This window comes from Moschus berezovskii, chromosome X, assembly GCF_049115385.1.
Source record: "Moschus berezovskii isolate FMDL1 chromosome X, NW_MosBer_1.0, whole genome shotgun sequence".
NCBI classification, from domain to species: Eukaryota; Metazoa; Chordata; class Mammalia; order Artiodactyla; family Moschidae; genus Moschus; species Moschus berezovskii.
The window spans coordinates 29,592,320-29,611,514 of record NC_142488.1 but is presented as its reverse complement, the minus strand read 5'-3'; the positions used below and the strand labels follow the sequence as shown (position 1 = coordinate 29,611,514).

Sequence of the window (19,195 nt, the reverse complement as noted above, 5' to 3'; positions counted from 1 at the left end):
TGTAACAGATAGATAGAGGAGGGAGAGGGAATTGATATTGAAGTATTAGAAATTGGAACCAACTTATAGTACTGATTTACTTATTATCAGTTTCTGTCGCTACCTGGTCTCATGCCACTAAAGTGAGGCAGCAAAGGGTGAGCAATTTGACTCACCTCATATAAATAAAGCAGAGAAAAGTGGATAGTTAGAGTATTCTTACTGCAACCTTGCTCCAGGGATACCGCTGCATTTTAAATTACTTAAATTTTTTTGAAAGGAGTGTTAATAATAAGTATCCATCCCAATAAAACAGAGAATTAAAGTTAACTCTTCCTTGTAATGTAAACAGCTTGGTTAGGTGTGCAGCATTGCAAAAAGCATTTAAGAACTGATTACACTTGCCCTTGGAGCATTTCTAGTAGCTTCCAGTTAAGAAGTTGTGCGTTTTCTGATCAAATAGAACATAAAGTTTCCGTAGTCCTTGGAATTGGCTTCATCTGAACCATGTGTTTGCTTGGAACTATGCCACAGAAAGCAATTCGCCCCAAGCTGGGCTCCTTTCAGGCTGCGGTGCGAGTGTGTGATTTACTGACACTGTGTGCTAATGTAGCCCCATTTTTATAGGATGAGAACTAGTCCAGTCTCTAGGGAGCTGAAAGGGAGAGCACAGCTTGTCCCCATCGAATATGTCCCCTCCTTTAAAAGCTATCACAAGGCAAGTTCCAATTGAGTTAAAGGCTGTTGTGCTCCTACAGGGAAATATATTCTATTGTAATTTCTACATTCCCCCAGTATCAGTCTGGTTTTTGTTTACTGAAGAGAGCTTTTATGTCATAAAATGGTATTTTTTTTGACAGAGAAGCAGAATCATTGTTTTATTATAGAAATTTTCCTCTTACACCAGCAAAAATAAATAGCTGGTCTCTTAAGCTCCTGATCAATGTCTGACACCTCCTACCCCCAGCAACACTTCGCTGCAAGTGTATTAACACTCCATAATAGCGACTCGACTCACCTACCAAGAAATGATCTGCATAAATGATTTACAGCTAAGCCACGGCTTTAACACATAGCACCCAATCAAGGGCAGATTTTTCTCTTCCCCAGTCACATAATTTCTGAGAAGAAATAGATTAATGTTGGCCTCAGAATATGCAAATATGGTTTCTATTTTGAAGCATGAGACCCAGTTGTTAAGCTTTTATTCCTTATATATATGTCTCAATCGTACACATCAAACCATGTTGATGTGAAAGTATGATATAAATTTGTGCATACCTTGCTTCTCTGTTTGAATCTCGCCTCTCCTTTGTGAGTGCACTCTCTCTCTCTCACAAATACACATGAACACATATTTTCCACTTGCTTATAAAACTCAAAGAGGTTTCCAAACCATTAAGATGGCATTCGTTAGAACCACCACATTACTGTTCACTATTCATGTATTGTCTTCACGTCATAACACTCAAAACAGAGTAAAGCTGGATGGTTGAAACCATATGAATTAAAAATATCCTACAATATTTCCCAATTACTATTCCTATAAAGAAACCTGGACTAGCCATATTTGACTAATTTGTACCTAAGGTATTTGAATTCTTATATTTATTGCTTTAATTTCCCCAAGATCAGTTGATATAAATGTAATTACCCTCATTTTACAGACAAATAAACTGAGCCCAATTCTCTCCCTCTCTGTGCAACATGAATTGAACAGCTGTGCCAATTATTTTGATAATTCAAGTCTTAACATCTACCATTTGAAGATAGGAAAAAACATTTGGATGCTTGAATTATACCAGTTGAGTGTGCACATGAATTTAATCACCTCTAGATAATTGCTCATTGCTCCACTTTCTTGCCATATACAGGTAGCATCAATGAATAGCAACATCTCTTGCTCTGTGTCGGTTTATTGATGGGTGCAGTTGGCAATAAAAACCAAGGTTCTTGTATCAGTACTTAAATAAGCGGCACCTCTAAAATGTTTTGAAGACACGGAGCGGCTGAAGAATTTTTAGCACAATCATTTGTTTGCTTTGACTCATTTTTTTAAGGGATTAGCACAATACTTGTCAAGTAACAGTCAAGCTCTTTCCGAGAAACGAGAGTATTGTCTGACCACTCATTTCCCTAAGACAGTTTTATATGGCTGATGCAGTGATAAGACTGAAAGGGACACTGAAAAGTTAGGTTCACAAAATGTGGCACCGTAATATTCTATTGGTGATTCTTGTTACTACTGATACTAATCTTTAAAGTTATGTTTCTGGAGAAATCCCAGTTCTTATATTCTGAAAGTCTCTGTTTATTCTTAAAGATTCTTTTAAAAAGTATATTTATTTATTTTTGGCTGCGCTGGGTCTTTGTTGCTACATGTAGACTTTCTCTAGTTGCGGTGCGTGGGCTTCCCTAATTGTGGCATGGAGGCTCAGTAGTTGTGGCACATGGGCTCAGTTGCTCTGCATCATGTGGGATCTTCATGGACCAGAGATAGAACCCACGTCTCCTGCATTGGCAGGAGGATTCTTTACCACTGAGCCCCTAGGGAAGCCCCTCCATTTATTCTTTAGAGCAAGAATTTAAGGGTTTAACAAAGTATTCTGAATGCTTACTTCTTTCTAAACTGAAACCACAGTCCCTTTCTACTGTCATCCTATTTGATATATTACAAATAAGATAGAAAATCTATTTAATAATTCTCTGGGATACTTCTCTACAAGACTGGAGTTGAATTTATTTTACTTATATGCAATGGGGTTATTTTTCCCTGAAATAAAAGGATGCCTCCGGCTAAATTAGAAATGGTTTGCATGTTTTCATGACAGGAAATTTAGTCAAAGAGGAGATAGATGAGATTTTTCTTGGATTGCTACAATCGAGTTTTTCAATCTTCTCCTCAGAAGGACTTTGGATACAATGGTGCAAGGTTAATAGTTCTAAAATGCCACTTTTATTTTGGCATTTCTCTGTTCTAAGACCTCTAAAGAGTCCCCATTGCCTTCAATGTCATGTCTTTATTCATCTCGTATTCACAGCCCCAGCCTCTTTTCCCAACTTGATCAAAGTCGTCATAATTTTCTGCCCACTATAAAGCTGCCCTCCTCACTTCTGCCCAAACACCCTAGTGTATTCAGACCTCCATACATTGGTTTGAGCTCAGTCCTTGTCCTGGAATCTCCTCTCTCTCATCACTAGGTCATTATGGATCCCATTCATCCGCCCAAGTTACAGTCCAGGTTCCTGGTCGTCTGTGACACTTTACCTGAACATGCTCATATTAAAATCCCATTCTCAGAATCTCGTTAGCATAGAGTCTGCAGTCAGTGGACTCTTGCATTTGTCATTTACGTATCATCTTCCGTTATTGGCTAACTGCATATGTGAGCACACCTGGGTAGACCTGAAGGTTGTCTCCCTAACTGCATTTCAAGTTCATTGAAATCAGTAGGGATGCTCTTTTATGCCATCCTATATCACCCACAAGATACATGCCCTACTCTGCTGTATTGTGCATAGAATACTGTCAAATATTTCCTGCCCGTTTGATTGACCAGTGCTCAATTATCTGTCATTTCTAGCATCCTTTATCAGGAATTTATATAGGCTTTGGACAACATCTTTTGGAAGCGAAATCAGAAGGTTCTGTACAAGGCAAAATATTAGAAACAATGCTCTCAAATAGTTACATTTCACTATTCATGTTATGTAATTTATCCTCCATTTTATTAATTTGGTTCACTTATGATTCAATCTGCTGAAAATGGTACTCTGATGAGATAAAAGAAAATTTATCTCGACCAGTTGAAGTTAAAATGATTCCAAAATGGTGTTTTTCAAGATAGAACAAGAAATGAATAATGCAAATCTTGAGCAGGAATAGTTCTAAATTATGTGTATTGTGAAATAATTTGTTTTTCCTTTCTTCTAAAATATATGTAAGGGTAAAAAACTACTTATTGTATTGGGTCAAAATACCAAAAGCCTGCAAATGTGATACATGTGACAAAAACTGATCTTAAAACTGCCCCAATTATCCTTTGTCAATATGCTAAATTTACAGAACAATAGGGTTTCAAGACATGTGACTGATGGAGAATAACTAATAGATCTAATGTTGAACAGCTAAAAATATCAGCACCCTTTCTGTCAGCTTAGAACTGTATTTGCAAATCATTATCAACAAATTGTAGCCTGAAATTCTTCTTTCTTCTTGACTTTGAAATTATATTTCAAGATCTCCAATTTAGTCCATATTATTTACTTACTGGCTTGTACAACTAAACGAGTTTTCATTTTTGCATGTTAAGGATTTTATGAAATGGCAAGTAAATCAACCCTTCAAGTTTTCTGTGACAGAATAACTTGGAAATGATCATCATAATCTCTTTTCAACAAAAAGAAAGAATTTGAATCAAAAATAACATACCAATATTAGATTAATTTTTATTATACCACATTTGGGAGGCTGGGGCACTTATCTACCACATTTTTTGTTTATAAAGTTAGCAAAATGATCAGTAATATTTATAATACATGCAGTGTTCAAATCATTTTCACACCCAGGGTGGAATTTATTTGGTATTTATCTTTCTTGTTTCCCAATTCTGTGTCCAGTCAATTGGTTAATCAGCAATTTTATTTATGGTTATCTGCTGACTATATTTCCAAGAGAGAGCTAAGAACTTCCAAGGAAGGTATTTCAGCCAGAAAGAATAAGGTGTCCAATGGATTACAAAAATCTTGACTCCGTAGCTTCAATTTTTCTAGTCTTTATTGTTTCCCATTTTCTCATGATAAAATCCAAACTTTTTAAAAAGCCCACCATAAACTACCTCCATTATCTCTGCCTATCTAAGCTTATCTCCCATTATTTCCAGCGAATCCAGCCAGCCCAGCTGAGGCTTTGTTTTTCATATCCTTGCCTTTACTCCTGCTTTCCATTCTCTAATAATGCTGCCCACCCCATGACTTAGCCAAATCTCCCAAGGTTCAAGGGCAGTGTGAACCATTTCTTCCATGAAGTCTTTCCTGAGAAGTCTCATGTATGTTTCCTCCCTTCACTGATTCCTTTTGGTGGTTGTTTTTATCTTTACCGACCACTTTGGTGCTTTGGCTTGACAGTTTCTCAGATCCACATTCTAACTTCCTATCCTACCCTGGGAGGCCAAATAGCATGGGCAACAGCAATGGACCTGCTAACCCACTCGTTGTGTCTTCTAATGGGAGGCACTGGTGAAGCAGAGGACGACAAGAGAGTGAGTCCAGAGGTGACTAGGCTCCCTTGCTGACAGCCACAGATCCTGCCAAGGTCCTCTCCCCGCACCTACTTCTCAGATTCTGTTCAAGGCAGGAAAGGCTTCCTATCTCAGGTTTCTGTGGGTTTTTTGTTGTTGTTTTTTGATATAGTTAAACTTAATTCAGATTTTTCCATAAGATCACATGGAAACTTCTGAATGAACTTTTTGGCCAACCGAATACAATGTTATGCTAAATTCAGATGTATAGCAAAGTAGATCAGTTATATATTTTTTAAATACACTCTTTTTTAGATTCTTTTTCCACGTAGGCCATTTCAGAGTATTGAGTAGAGTTCCCTGTGCTATACAGTAGGTCCTTTTATTTTTTTCCATTTTAATACATTTATTTTTTTTTACTTTTTATTTTTTATTGGTATATAGCTGATTAACAATGTTGTGATTGTTTCAGGTGGACAGTGAAGGGACTCAGCCATACATATACATGTATCCATTCTCCATCAAATTCCTCTCCCATCCAGGCTGCCACGTAACATTGAGCAGAGTTCCTTGTGCTATGTGATAAGTCATTGTGGTTATAAATATAGCAGTGTGTACATGAGTAGGTCCTTACTATTAATAGTTATCCATTTTATATGTAGTAGTATGTTTGAGCCATTTGTTTATTGCAGGAACCCTGACTGATTCAGTACTTAATAAGTTGGATAGTTAATTTTACCTCGTGTGATCCCATTTCATGTTCCTGTCCCATTAAATCGCACCTGTATAATAATTAGATCAGACTATATGATAGCTATACTACATTATACTATGGCATAGGTACTTGTAACTGTATCCTAAAATCATAGCTTTTAAGTAGACCCTGGGGCCAAATTGCCTGTATTTGAAGTTCTACCACTTACTAACCTGTGATTCTGGACAAACTTCTTTTATTACTTTCATTTTACTTATCTGTAAACTAGGGATAATAATAGTACCTACCACTTAGAGTATTATAAAGATTAAATTAAGAAATTTTTTATTTAGAATTTTGTTCTCACACAACAGGAAATGTTTCAAGCATTTTATAAATATTAACCAGTTAATTCTCTTAACAAACTTAAGAGATAGATACTCTTATTATTTTCATTTTGGAGGTACAAATGAAGAAGAAAGTAAAGTAACTTGCTGAAAATAAGAAACCAAGTAAATGGCCCCCAAGATTCAAACTCAGGCAACCTTACTCCAGAATCCAATCCCATAACCACTAATCTATGGTAGATTCTTCTGGTGCATAGTAAGTGTCGAATGGAAGGTGTTGTTGTTGTTATTATTTCTCACAGTATTGGTTCTTTATGAGCCTTTAGTTTTTGCTAGATTATGAGTTCCTTGAGAAAAGAGGCCAAGTTTGATTTTTCTCTGTGTATTAGCTGAGTGCTTGTTATTTAGTTGCAGGTTAGTAACTGTTTGTGAAAGTATTAGCTATTTCCCATGTATTTCCCAAGGCCACCCTAGTTTTAAGTAAAACTGATTCTTAGCTAAAACTGGAAATGAAATTTGAGCTCTCAGCAGCCATTATTGTTGCCAGAACCACAGGTTCCCCTTTTGATCCCAAATTCTTTTCTCAGACAGTTCACCTCTTTCCTGATAGGTCCCCCTGTTCACTTCTATCATCACAATGACTTTGCTTCTCCAATACCACTGGTACTGAAAGGGTCCCATCTCAGGCAACTTACAACCATCCTGTTCTGCTTTTCCTGACCAAAAGAGATATTTTTTGCCCAAATATGTATCTTTTAGCTTCATGATTCCTCCTTACAGAAATTTAGAACAAGTTCTCAGGAACTAAGCAAGAGGCGTTTGATAGACATAATTTGCATTTGAATGTGCTCTTCACCATCACTAATTAGCTAGTGTTTCAGACAAGATATAGTACTCAACTTTTATTCTCTGTTTACTTCATGGTTGCCATCAAGGTTGGCTACATAATTTGTGAGCCCCAGTGAAAAATGAAAATACAGAGCCCCTTGTTAAAATATAATAAGAAAAAATTTAAGATGAAAACATGCATTAGTTTCATGTCCATGAACCTGGCCCTCCTCGAGGTCCCTGACTACCCAGGGCAATTCTGACTCAGAAAAACTGGATGTTTTTTGGTTTTAGTAGTCCAAAAACTTGCCCCAAAGTTCCTTTTATGTCTTTCAGGATTCCTGGTGACTTACTTTGCTATCCAGTGTTGATGAACTACAAGTGTAGAATGGAACCATCACCATGTTATGCATATAAATAATCATCTTTCCTTTGGTTCAGTTTTAGGCTCAGTGAAAATAAGGGTCATACTCTTTAAAAAAATAAGTAGCAGCATTTTTTTAAAATGCCATACTAATTCACTTAAATTGAATCTTATGAATTACATTAATAATGTTCAGAAATTATGAACTATACATCCAGGTGGTATATTATCTGGGTCTGAAGAGCTGATGAGAGGTTTAGGGACTAGAAGGGCAAAAGTGAGTGTAGTTGGGGTTTGCATTTAAATGTCCTAAGCCAGGATTAAACAGCAAATTATTTTATTAGAGAAAACAGCTTTGTGAGATGAAATAGACAGGAAGCCTGAGAAGGTGGGATAATCATTAGACCAAAATGCAAGTCTAACCCAAAATGAGGGAAAAAAGAGAGAGAAAACTGGGTAGAAGTACCCCAGTGTGCAGTCTGCGGAAGGGTCAGCAAAGCTGTCAGGGAGACATTGAGCTCGAGTCAGCCAGAGGAGCCCCAGGCCTCCTAAGAAAGGCTCTGCTTTAGTATCTCCATCACATTCAGTCCTTGGTGGGGAGCAGTCCATGGGAGGCTTGGCTTCTTCTCTCCAGCATAGTGATGGATTTCTAAATGCCGTAGCTGAAGTCCTCGGTCATTTAGGTCCCAGTCATAAAAGGCTTGCACATTCTTCTGGCCACCACAGTGGGTATTAGCAGCAATGGCCCTTAAAGACCTGAAAGCATAAAATTACTAGAAGAAAACCAGAAGAAAGCTTCTTGACATTAGCCTGGGCAACTATTTTTTGGATATGATGTCAAAATCACAGACAATAAAAGTCTAAATAGACTAGTAGGATTGCATCAAACACAAATGATTGTGCACAGCAAAGGGAAAAAAAAATCAACAGAATGAGAAGGCAGCTTTTGGAATGAGAGAGAGTATTTGCAAACGATGTATTTGATAAGGGGTTAAGATCCAAAATGTATAAGGAACTCATACAACTCAGTAGAAAAATAATAGTAGTAATAATTATCAGATTTAAAATGGGGCAGAGGACCTGAATAAACATTTTTCCAAAGAAGACATCCAAATGACCAACAGCCCTATGAGAAGTACTCAACATCACTTATCATCAGGGAAATATAAATCAAAATCACAGTGAAAATTACCTCACACCTGTTAGAATGGCTATTATCAAAAACACAAGAGATTACAACTGTCCACGAGGCCATGGAGAAAAGGGAACCTCCATACACTGTTGGTAAGGAGGTTTCTCAAAAGATTAAAAGCAGAAATACCGTACAATCCAGCAATCTCACTTCTGGGTTTATATCTAAAGGAAATGGAGTCAGGATCCCAAAGAGATATCTGTACTCCCTTGTTCTCCAGCATTATTCACAATGACCAAGATATGGAAACACTTTAAATGTCCATCAGTGGATGAGTGGATAAAGAAATAGTGGTATAAGTATATTTACATTGGATATTACTAATACTTAAGAAGGGGGAAATCCTGCCATTTTTGATAACATAGATGAACTTAGAAGACATTACACTAAGTGAAATAACTCAGGCATAACACAGCAAATACTATGAAGTCTTACTTATATGTGAAATCTAAAAGCAGTGGAACTCTGAGAAACAGTAGAATGATGGTTGTCATGGGCTGAGGGTAAGGGAAGTGGGATGATGTTGGTCATATGCTACAAACTTCCAGTTATAAGATGAGTACGTTTTAGAGATATGAAGTAAAGCATAGAAATACTAATAATGTATACTTGAAATTTGCTAAGAGAGTAGATCTTAGGTGTTTTCATCACACACATGCACACAAAAGGTAACTATGTGAGATGGCGGATATGTTAACTAGTTTGATCATGGTGATCATTTCACAATGTATACATATATCAAAACAAATTTTATACTTCTATATACATTTTCTATTTGTCAAATCTACCCAAATAAAGTTGAAAAAAATATGAAAAATAGAGCTTAAAATTTATACACCAAAAAATTGTATAATTTAGACAAATAAGCCCCAAGGACCAAATGAGCTCTACCTCTTTTAGAACACTCCCTTTGATACCCTAAATTTTTGATACCCTAGATATCTCTGCTGTATGCTTTGATAACTCCTTGTGCCTTTCCTATCATAATACTCCCTCAGTTTATTATAATTGCTTGTTTACTGCCTGTCCTCATTACTAGTTCATTTTTCACTTGAGAATAATAATTTTTCCTCCTTCACTGCTATATCCTTATGACTAGTTCAATGACTTGCATAACATAAATACTTAAAAATATTCACTGAAACCCAAATTGGGGTACATTCTACAAAATGCCTGGCCCATGTTCTTCGAAACAATCAGTGATAAGAAATTCAAAGAAAGGTAATGAATCATTTCAGATTAAAGGTGACTAAAGAGATACATGAGGCTAGACCAGTAAATGAAAGGCAATTAAAGAAATAATCTTTATATTATGAGTAAAGAATGTAGATTAGATTATAGTACTAAAGACACATTAAATTTCCTGAATTAGAAATTAAGCTGAGATTATATCAGAGAATGCACTTGTTTTTCTTAAAAACAAACACTGAAGTATCAAAAAGACATGCTATCTACAGATTATTCTCAAATGGTTCTGAAAACAAATATAATATTACATACACAGATACTATATATATATATGTAATGTTAAAATGATAAATGATAAAATGTGGCAAAATATTAACAGTGAATCTGGGTAAAGAGTACATATGAATTCTTTGACCATTCTTATGAGTTTTCCATAAGTTTCAGATTATATAAAAGTAAAGTGAAGTGAAAGTGAAAGTCACTCAGTCATGTCTGACTCTTTGTGACCCCATGGACTATACAGTCCATGGAATTCTCCAGGCCAGAGTACTGGAGTGGGTAGCCTTTCCCTTCTCCAGGGGATCTTACTAACCCAGGGATCAAACCCAGATCTCCCCCATTTCTGGCAGATTCTTTACCAGCTGAGCCACACACAGGAAGCCTATATAAAAGAAAAATGCTTTTTAAAAGGTATTTCTTGAGTGAATGAAGGACAAAAGGCTAACCACAGTTAGAAGGTGCTTATGAAGAAGTTACCAACTGAGATGCTGGTAGAACATTCAGAGAAGTAGGGAAGTTCTGCCCAGCAGGAAAATATCCAAGTCAGTTTACAATGCACATGAGAAGTGAGGAATTGGAGGACAATAAAGACAACTTTGAATTTGGCCCATCTATTTGCAGAGGTAGCCGAATGCAAGAATAGAAGCCAGAATTAAGGTGCTCAGTGAGGCAGTTGAAAGCTAGACAGATGATTAGCATCCTCACAGGTAAAGACTACAATTTAGGACCCACCTGACTTAAATGCTGATTTTCTTCCAGACATAAAGTAATTCTATAAACTCTCTCACCTTGTCAATCTTTAATGTTAATTTTTTCAAGTTGTAAATAAGAGTCTAAGGTCTCCATTTTTACCTAATATGTAAGTTGGATTCATGCTTATTTCCTGAAAATGGCAACAACTGAAAATCACCATAGGCCTTTGTTCTAAGTTTAACTATGTGAAGATGTTGATTTTTGTAGAAAAATACTAAAAATATAACAAGTTCTGGTTAAGGTCTTTGCTTAGACATATAAATACTAAATATTCAACTACACATATAGAGTTTTCTATTGGAGTATTATTTAGGTAGAATTTCATTTTAACAAATGCCATTACAAAGTGTAATTCTTTCTAAGAGTCTAAAATGACCTACTTTTGGTATGCATGGCTCCATTGTTTAGCTGCTTTTTCATAGGATTGCTATTTATAACCACTTCTGTCAACCCTGGGGAGACTTAGTAGGATTAACGACTTCTGATTCACTTTGTATTTGAAGATCTTTTTTTTTCTCCACCTTTGCTCAGCTAGTGGAATCCATGATGAATTCTCATCTCCAAGGGGTAAGCTGTTTTTAGCAAAGCCCAGTAGCTGGCTTATGACTCCTTAGAAATAGCATTGATCCCTTTCTTCCTTTGTGCTTGTTTCTTCCAGAATGATAGATCCATGTAGATGTGCTCAATTATCATGCTTAGGTACTGATAAGCATGTAATAGTTTTAGTTTTATTCACTTAAGTTATGAGTATCTGTGCTCATATAAGAAAAATAAGCATAATTAGCATTCTACTAGTTTAGTATGGCAAATATAGACCACTAAACCCAGAATCGGAGAAGGCAATGGCAAGCCACTCCAGTACTCTTGCCTAGAAAATCCCATGGATGGAGGAGCCTGGTAGGCTGCAGACCATGGAGTCGCTAAGGGTCGGACACGACTGAGCGACTTCACTTTCACTTTTCACTTTCACACATTGGAGAAGGAAATGGCAACCCACTCCAGTGTTCTTGCCTGGAGAATCCCAGGGACGGGGGACCCTGGTGGGCTTCTGTCTATGGGGTCACACAGAGTCGGACACGACTGAAATGACACAGCAGCAGCAAACCCAGAATAAATAATTTGAACAATGGAATGCAACTGGAGGTCAAATGAGGATAAAGATTAGAGGAGAAAGAGAGTACCATCTGCTACCAGATTGGGGGCAGAAAATGGAATTTTGTAGAGGATATTTGGGAAGTGGGTAGTATGAGTAATGATTACATCCAAAGTGTTCTCTCATCTGTGGGTAGCTCAGATGAAGGTCATTGTATTTGAGAATTTATAGGATTATGAAACTAAGTTGTCAAGTCAAAGAAATTGTGATAACAAATAGAGTACACTCAAAAGAAAACGAAATGAAAAGAAGAAATAGTTGTTCCTCCCACTGCATGCATGTGTCCTGTTTTTTAGCATGAAGATCTTTCAGTCACTGTTGTATACTATCTTAACAAAAAACAATGTTAAATGAATGTCATATTCAAATCCCTCCCTTTAGTTTTGGAAAGAAAATTGAAGAAAATCCCTTTTCTGCTCTACTGTGAAACCACTGTTTAATTAGTATATTCAGTTCAGTTCAGTCACTCAGTCATGTCCGACTCTTTGCGACCCCATGGACTGCAGCACACCAGGCTTCCCTGTCCATCACCAACTCCCGGAGCCTACTCAAACTCATGTCCATCATGTCAGTGATGCTATCCAACTATCTCATCCTCTGTTGTCCCCTTCTCCTCCTGCCTCCATTCTTTCCTATTAGCATCTCATAAATCCCATATATATAAAATATATTCACACATTATTATTATTGTACAGTTTCTTTTTTGAAATGGACGTTTGTCCATGTTGACCAGAAAGTGGGATAGAGCTATAATTTTGTTTTGAAATGTTTTAGAAAGGCATAGTTTTATTGCAGTCGTGAATCTCCTTGGATTTTTAAGGAGGCTGCTTCAGAGAATGTCATTAATAATCTTCTCAGGTGCTTACAAAGTTTGTGCCTGTCAGCAGAATTAGAGAATCACCCAACTAGAGAACAGGTTTCACAATACCCTGAGACCTATTTTGTTCATTAGAGAGGAAAATGGCTTGTTTTAAGTCTAAATTGACATGCTTGCTAATTTCATCAGTAAAAGCTGTTCATTGTGGTCAGGTTTAATTTAGAGCCTGGTAAGGTTCAGATTAGAGTTGATCAAGTTACTTCTACAACTGACTTCTTAAACGAACTTTGTAATCCTAAAAGAAGGGGAAAATCATAGCCATCCTTGGGGTTATGTATCCAGAATTAGATGCAAAGAATGGCCTGGTTGGTTGAGGATGGGTTAATATGAAATCAAAGAAAAATGACAATAAAGATCATCTTCGCTATATAAAAATTTCCAAGGGTCAAAAAGCACAAATTTTTACTTAAATTGCATAAATCATGCCTAATGAATTTGTTTACTACTATGTCCATAAGACCTGAAACAGTGCCTGCTGCTGCTGCTGCTAAGTCACTTCAGTCGTGTCCGACTCTGTGTGACCCCATAGACGGAAGCCCACCAGACTCCCCTGTCCCTGGGATTCTCCAGGCAAGAACACTGGAGTGGGTTGCCATTTCCTTCTCCAATGTATGAAAGTGGAAAGTGAAAAGTGAAAGTGAAGTCGCTTAGTCGTGTCCGACCCTTAGCGACCCCACGGACTGCAGCCTACCAGGCTCCTCCATCCATGGGATTTTCTAGGCAAGAGTACTGGAGTGGCTTGCCATTGCCTTCTCGAAACAGTGCCTAGCACTTGATATTTATAAAATGACAGAATGAGTCAGTAAATAAATGAATGTATGTACTTTGCTAGCTCTGTGCATTTTGAGGGGAAGATCTGAATTTATGGTTTCTGGGTAAGTCTAATTTTCAAAAATCTATTATTGAATGTATTATACATTTAAGAGTTAGGAATTCCAAAGTAACTTTTCGGCTTTCTGTGTCACAGATGACCAGAGTGTAACATTCTAATCCTGGAAAATATCTTTCGTAAAATCTGTCTGTGACTGTATGGTTCCTACTTTAGAATTTGTTCAGGACTCTCCAACTGACTTATGCCACTTACTTCAATAGCTGTCTTCGGCAATTTGTTCCATATTTCAAACACACTTTTGTGTAAAGAAACCATAAAAGTTAGAAACCTGAAAATTGGATTTTTCTTCTGAGCAATCGCAGCTTACAAATGTGGAAAATTTGTTAAAAGTTAACCCCTTCAATTTTTCAATACAGAGAGGGGAAAATGCTCAAAATAGATGGGCAATATTTGGGTAAGTTCTTCCCATTATTTTAATAGCACTAAAAGCAACTGAGCTCAAATCATAGGCCTACTTCCTATCTCTTCAGAAGGGAAACACTACAGAATGATCAAAACCTGGCCTTTCTAAATACAAAAGTCTTTAGAAAATCAGCACCAGTCAAAGGGCATAGTAGATAACTAATTTCCATGAACTTTACCATCTACCACATTTCACCTCTTGACTTTCATTGGCCTCATGTGGTAGTAGAAAGTACATAAGATTTAAAACCATGAAGACTTCTGGCTTAGTTTTTCAGTGTGGTTATTAGGAGAATAAAAATGAGGAAATGTGTGTAAAACATCTGTCACATAGCAGTTTGAAAGTAATGCAAACCAATAAAATGTATTCGGTTTTAGTACAAGGACAAAGGAGATACCTTACTTTTCCCAGACTTCTTTGAAAATGTCACTGGGGTTTTGGCCTTTCGTGTAGAGAGAATAGATGACAGAGGCAATAAATGGACACTTGAGGGAAGGAGAACATTGCTACCTATAAAGTATATATTGTATGGTCAGGCTACTCAAGATGGCTGTTCTCTTGCTCTCTGTATGTCCCTGATTGACTAGTGCCTGCATCACTTCTACCCTCTGCACATGACTGACTTTCCCATGTACAGTACCTGGCGCAGGCCCTGACTAGTGATTGTGCTTATCAAAGATGCAATGAGGGGCGTGCACTCTACTGGTTTCCCTGGTAACTAATGAGCCCATCTGATATTATTTCTCCTGTAGCTAGCCATCCCTCCTCCCCTCCCCCAATGAAGATTACCCCCACTTGCTACCCACCCTCTGCTACACATGGTGGGGTGTCACCCCAGGACCTTGCTTCAGACGTGTAAGCTCCCCCATCCATTAGACCACTGATGTCTCTGTCACTGACTCTGGGCTCTTTTTTCAGTCATGAAGTTGAGCAAGTGCAGGCTTTGTGGGTGTGTGGGGTGCAACCCAACATATATATATATGAAAGATATATATATATTCCTCCATACTAAGTTCTGATATATACAAGGAACTGATATATATGGAGGAACTGATACACACACACACACACACACACATACACACACACACATATATATATACTGATATATATGGAGGAACTCAGTTGGAATGTTATCTTTCATACACATATATGAAAGTGAAAGTCGCTCAGTCGTTTCTGACTCTCTGAGACCCCATGAACTATACAGTCCATGGAATTCTCCAGGCCAGAATACTGGAGTGGGTGTCCTTTCCTTTCTCCAGGGAATCTTCCCAAACCAGGGATCGAACCCAGGTCTCCCGCATTGCAGGCGGATTCTTTACCAGCTGGGTCACAAGAGAAGCCCATATATATATATTGTTGGTTTCATTCTCTTTGGTACTTTTGTAAAAGCAGTATTAAAGTCAGTTTTAATACAAAATACAAATACTAACTTCTAGTCTGATGCTTTCTAAGCTTGCCTGATCATGAGCATTAGAAAATTTGTTAAAAAATGTTGATTCGCAGCCCTCCTCAGAGCCCATTCACTCTAAAGTGAAGCAAAGGAATCAGTTGAATCTTACTAGAGTCAATTTTGGGAAAAGATTAATTTAGCTCATCTACATCATCTTCTCATTTTATAGGTGAGAAATTTTAAGCACAAAGAAGTTAAATAAGTTCTCTCTCTTAAATCACTTCTCTGTCTTTTCTGTTTCTAAAATATACACCTCAATTTTGACACTGCACAGCATGAGATTACAAGTATAAATAGCCATCAGTGTCTTAAATACATTTTCATAATTCAGAATTACATTGGTTACTCGTGACACTCATATATTGGTGCACATAAACCCAGGAACACTGAAATGACTCCATCTAAGCTCTTAACTAGTGAAGCAAACCCATAATCAAGATTTCCACTTGAAATATTTTTGGTATCAAAAAATGAAACACATTTCTTGTTAAACTGCTCTCTGTAAAGCCTAACACATTAGAGATTTATAGCTAATAACATCTTGTTTTATTTCTAAAAGTGCCTTGGTTGGTTTTTGAAAATTACCCATAAAAGGAATGCGCAGTGCTGGGGGAACTCAGTATTGTTCCATTTGTTCCTTCAGGCAACACTGCAGGACTTGGAGCAGAAGCGCCCCCAGTTGGAAGAACTCATTACTGCTGCCCAGAATTTGAAAAACAAGACCAGCAATCAAGAGGCCAGGACCATTATTACTGATCGAAGTAAGTCTTTCTTTTAACAGGCATGTGAAACTTAGGGAAAGATGTACGAAAAGCTTCTATGATGACTTAAGCTCATACACCTCTATTACGTTTATAAAAATATTGAGACTATTGTAACTAAGGTTTTTCAGTCCATAATGCTATCTTTCAATAACTGAATGTAATTCCAGGAAATAGATAAAAGATAAAATTCATCAATCCAGATTTATGTCAGTGCAAAGCATGGAGTGGCGAGCATGGGTGTGGCAGAACATCCCGTCCTCCTCAGTTGTCATGTATCTCGGCTGGCATCCATGGAGATGCCAGTCTCTCCCTCATATCCTTGGTTGGTGGGTCAAGCAGGCAGTTTCTTCCAGGACCCTTGTTTTCTTTCCTGTCTGCAGTGGCGCTTTCAGATCTGGATGTCTCTCTGCTGCTTGAAAGTGAAGTCGCTCAGTTGTGTCCAACTCTTTGGTACCCCATGAACTGTAGCCTACCAGGGTCCTCTATCCATGGGATTTTCCAGGCAAGAATACTGGAGTGGGTTGCCATTTCCTTCTCCAGGGTATCTTCCCAACCCAGGGATCAAACTCCAGGTCTCCCATATTGCAGGCAGACGCTTTACCATCTGAGCCACCAGGGAAGCCCTGCTGCTTGGTTGCCCTCATTGTGTAAGCAGAGATCTCTGTACCATTCCTCCTGCCACACTGAAGGGGAGGTAGTGGGAACTTTGAGAGGTTCTTGAAGGTCTACCTGACTAGACATTGCACATACTCTCTTTGCACAGGATGCTTCAGAGTGATTATGCATGGGGTCAGAAAACAGGCTAGAGAGGAGAGCGAGTAAAGGAAACTGCTCTCCATCATATTTTTCTCAAAGGCTCTTCTTAGAAATAAGGCTGAGGTCACCTCAGCTGGCAAAGTCTCTTGAATCTCCCTGGGTTTCCACCCTTCCTTCCCCCTCCCTTCCCTCCAGGGATGCATACTGATACTAAATTTTCTTACTTCCCCTGCAATGTCCCCTTAGGTCCCTCCCCACATCCGGAGGAGTGTTTTCTAGTGCAGGAGGAGGGGAAAACCTTTCTTTAATCATTCTTTGTTTCCTCCCAAAGCTTTTGCCTTACACCAGGCCTAGGCTTTTGAAACTTAAAAACTAAGAGTCTATGTCTTCATAATATACATTCTGTTGTGTCAACACTTCCCTAAGGAAGTAGAAAGCAGAGTGTCTGGCTGCCAGTATGTTGGGGGAAGGGAAAATGTAATGAGAATTAAAAATTCTGGTTAATATTTTGAAAGAAACATTTAATATTCAGAAATACTCATGCTTGCATTTATTAGGTAAATAGTGTTAATAACTATTATTTTGTTGAATCCCTCCCAGGTATCAGGCAGTATGTGAGGTGTGTATGTGTATGTATTAAATCTTTACAAATCCTGTTGGCTAAATTTCATAATCCCCATTTTATAGATGAGGAAACAGTTTCAGAGAATGATTAATCAAATTGTTCACGCTAACAAAACAAGTAAAGAGCAGATCTTGGAATTTGCAGATGTCTCTTTCTGGCTTAGAAGTGCGCTCCTTTTAAAATGTTTACCAATTCTCATCTTGTTTTGTTGTTTTTGTTAATGACCTTAATCACTAGGAGTAGGACTAAAGACTATTTCAATCTGCAATTATGGATGTTTAGATTCACTTGCTGAAGACATTTCCTCTTTGAGTTGTAGTGAATATTAATTAAAATAGACTCTTCTTGATTTTGAAATTTTAACTCTTTATTGTTGATCAAACAATGTGTTTGGATATATGCCGATGCATTATTAGGTGCCAGATGGAAAAACAGTGGAAACAGTGTCAGACTTTATTTTTTTCGGCTCCAAAATCACTGCAGATGCTGATTGCAGCCATGAAATTAAAAGACGCTTGCTCCTTGGAAGGAAAGTTATGACCAACCTTGATAGTATTTTAAAAAGCAGAGACATTACTTTGCCAACAAAGGTCCGTCTAGTCAAGGCAATGGTTTTTCCCGTAGTCATGTATGGATGTGAGAGTTGGACTGTGAAGAAAGCTGATCGCCGAAGAATCGATGCTTTTGAACTGTGGTGCTGGAGAAGACTCTTGAGAGTCCCTTATACTGCAAGGAGATCCAACCAGTCCATCCTAGAGGAGATCAATCCTGGATGTTCATTGGAGGGACTGATGCTAAAGCTGAAGCTGCAATACTTTGGCCACCTCATGCGACGAGTTGACTCACTGGAAAAGACTCTGATGCTGGGAAAGGTTGGGGGCGGGAGGAGAAGGGGACGACGGAGAATGAGATGGCTGGATGGCATCACCGACTCTGTGGACATGAGTTTGAGTGTACTCCAGGAGTTGGTGATGGACAGGGAGGCCTGGCGTGCTGTGATTCATGGGGTCGCGGAGAGTCGGACACGACTGAGCGACTGAACTGAACTGAACTAAACTGAGCCACTACAACTGGAGAAGGCAATGGCAACCCACTCCAGTACTCTTGCCTGGAAAATCCCATGGACAGAGGAGCCTGGTAGGCTGCAGTCCATGGGGTCGCTAAGAGTCAGGCACGACTGAGCGACTTCACTTTCTCTTTTCACTCTCATGCATTGGAGAAGGAAATGGCAACCCACTCCAGTATTCTTGCCTGGAGTATCCCAGGGACGGGGGAGCCTGGTGGGCTGCCGTCTATGGGGTCGCACAGAGTCTGACACGACTGAAGCGACTTAGCAGCAGCAGCAGCAGCCACTACAACGGGCTCCCCAGGTGGCTCAGCAGTAAAAAATCCACCTGCCAAGCAA

The 19,195-nt window shown here is 38.3% G+C and overlaps 1 protein-coding gene across 6 annotated transcripts in view; it reads left to right on the top strand.

Annotated features, from left to right (window-relative positions):
- Positions 1 to 19,195, top strand: part of DMD (dystrophin) — a 2,246,075-nt gene that overhangs the window by 1,581,564 nt on the left and 645,316 nt on the right. For all 6 annotated transcript variants that reach the window (XM_055393453.2, XM_055393450.2, XM_055393451.2 and 3 more), the window contains one exon: positions 16,289 to 16,406. In XM_055393453.2, coding sequence (XP_055249428.2) covers positions 16,289 to 16,406 — 118 coding nt within the window. The remainder of the gene's footprint in view (positions 1 to 16,288; positions 16,407 to 19,195) is intronic.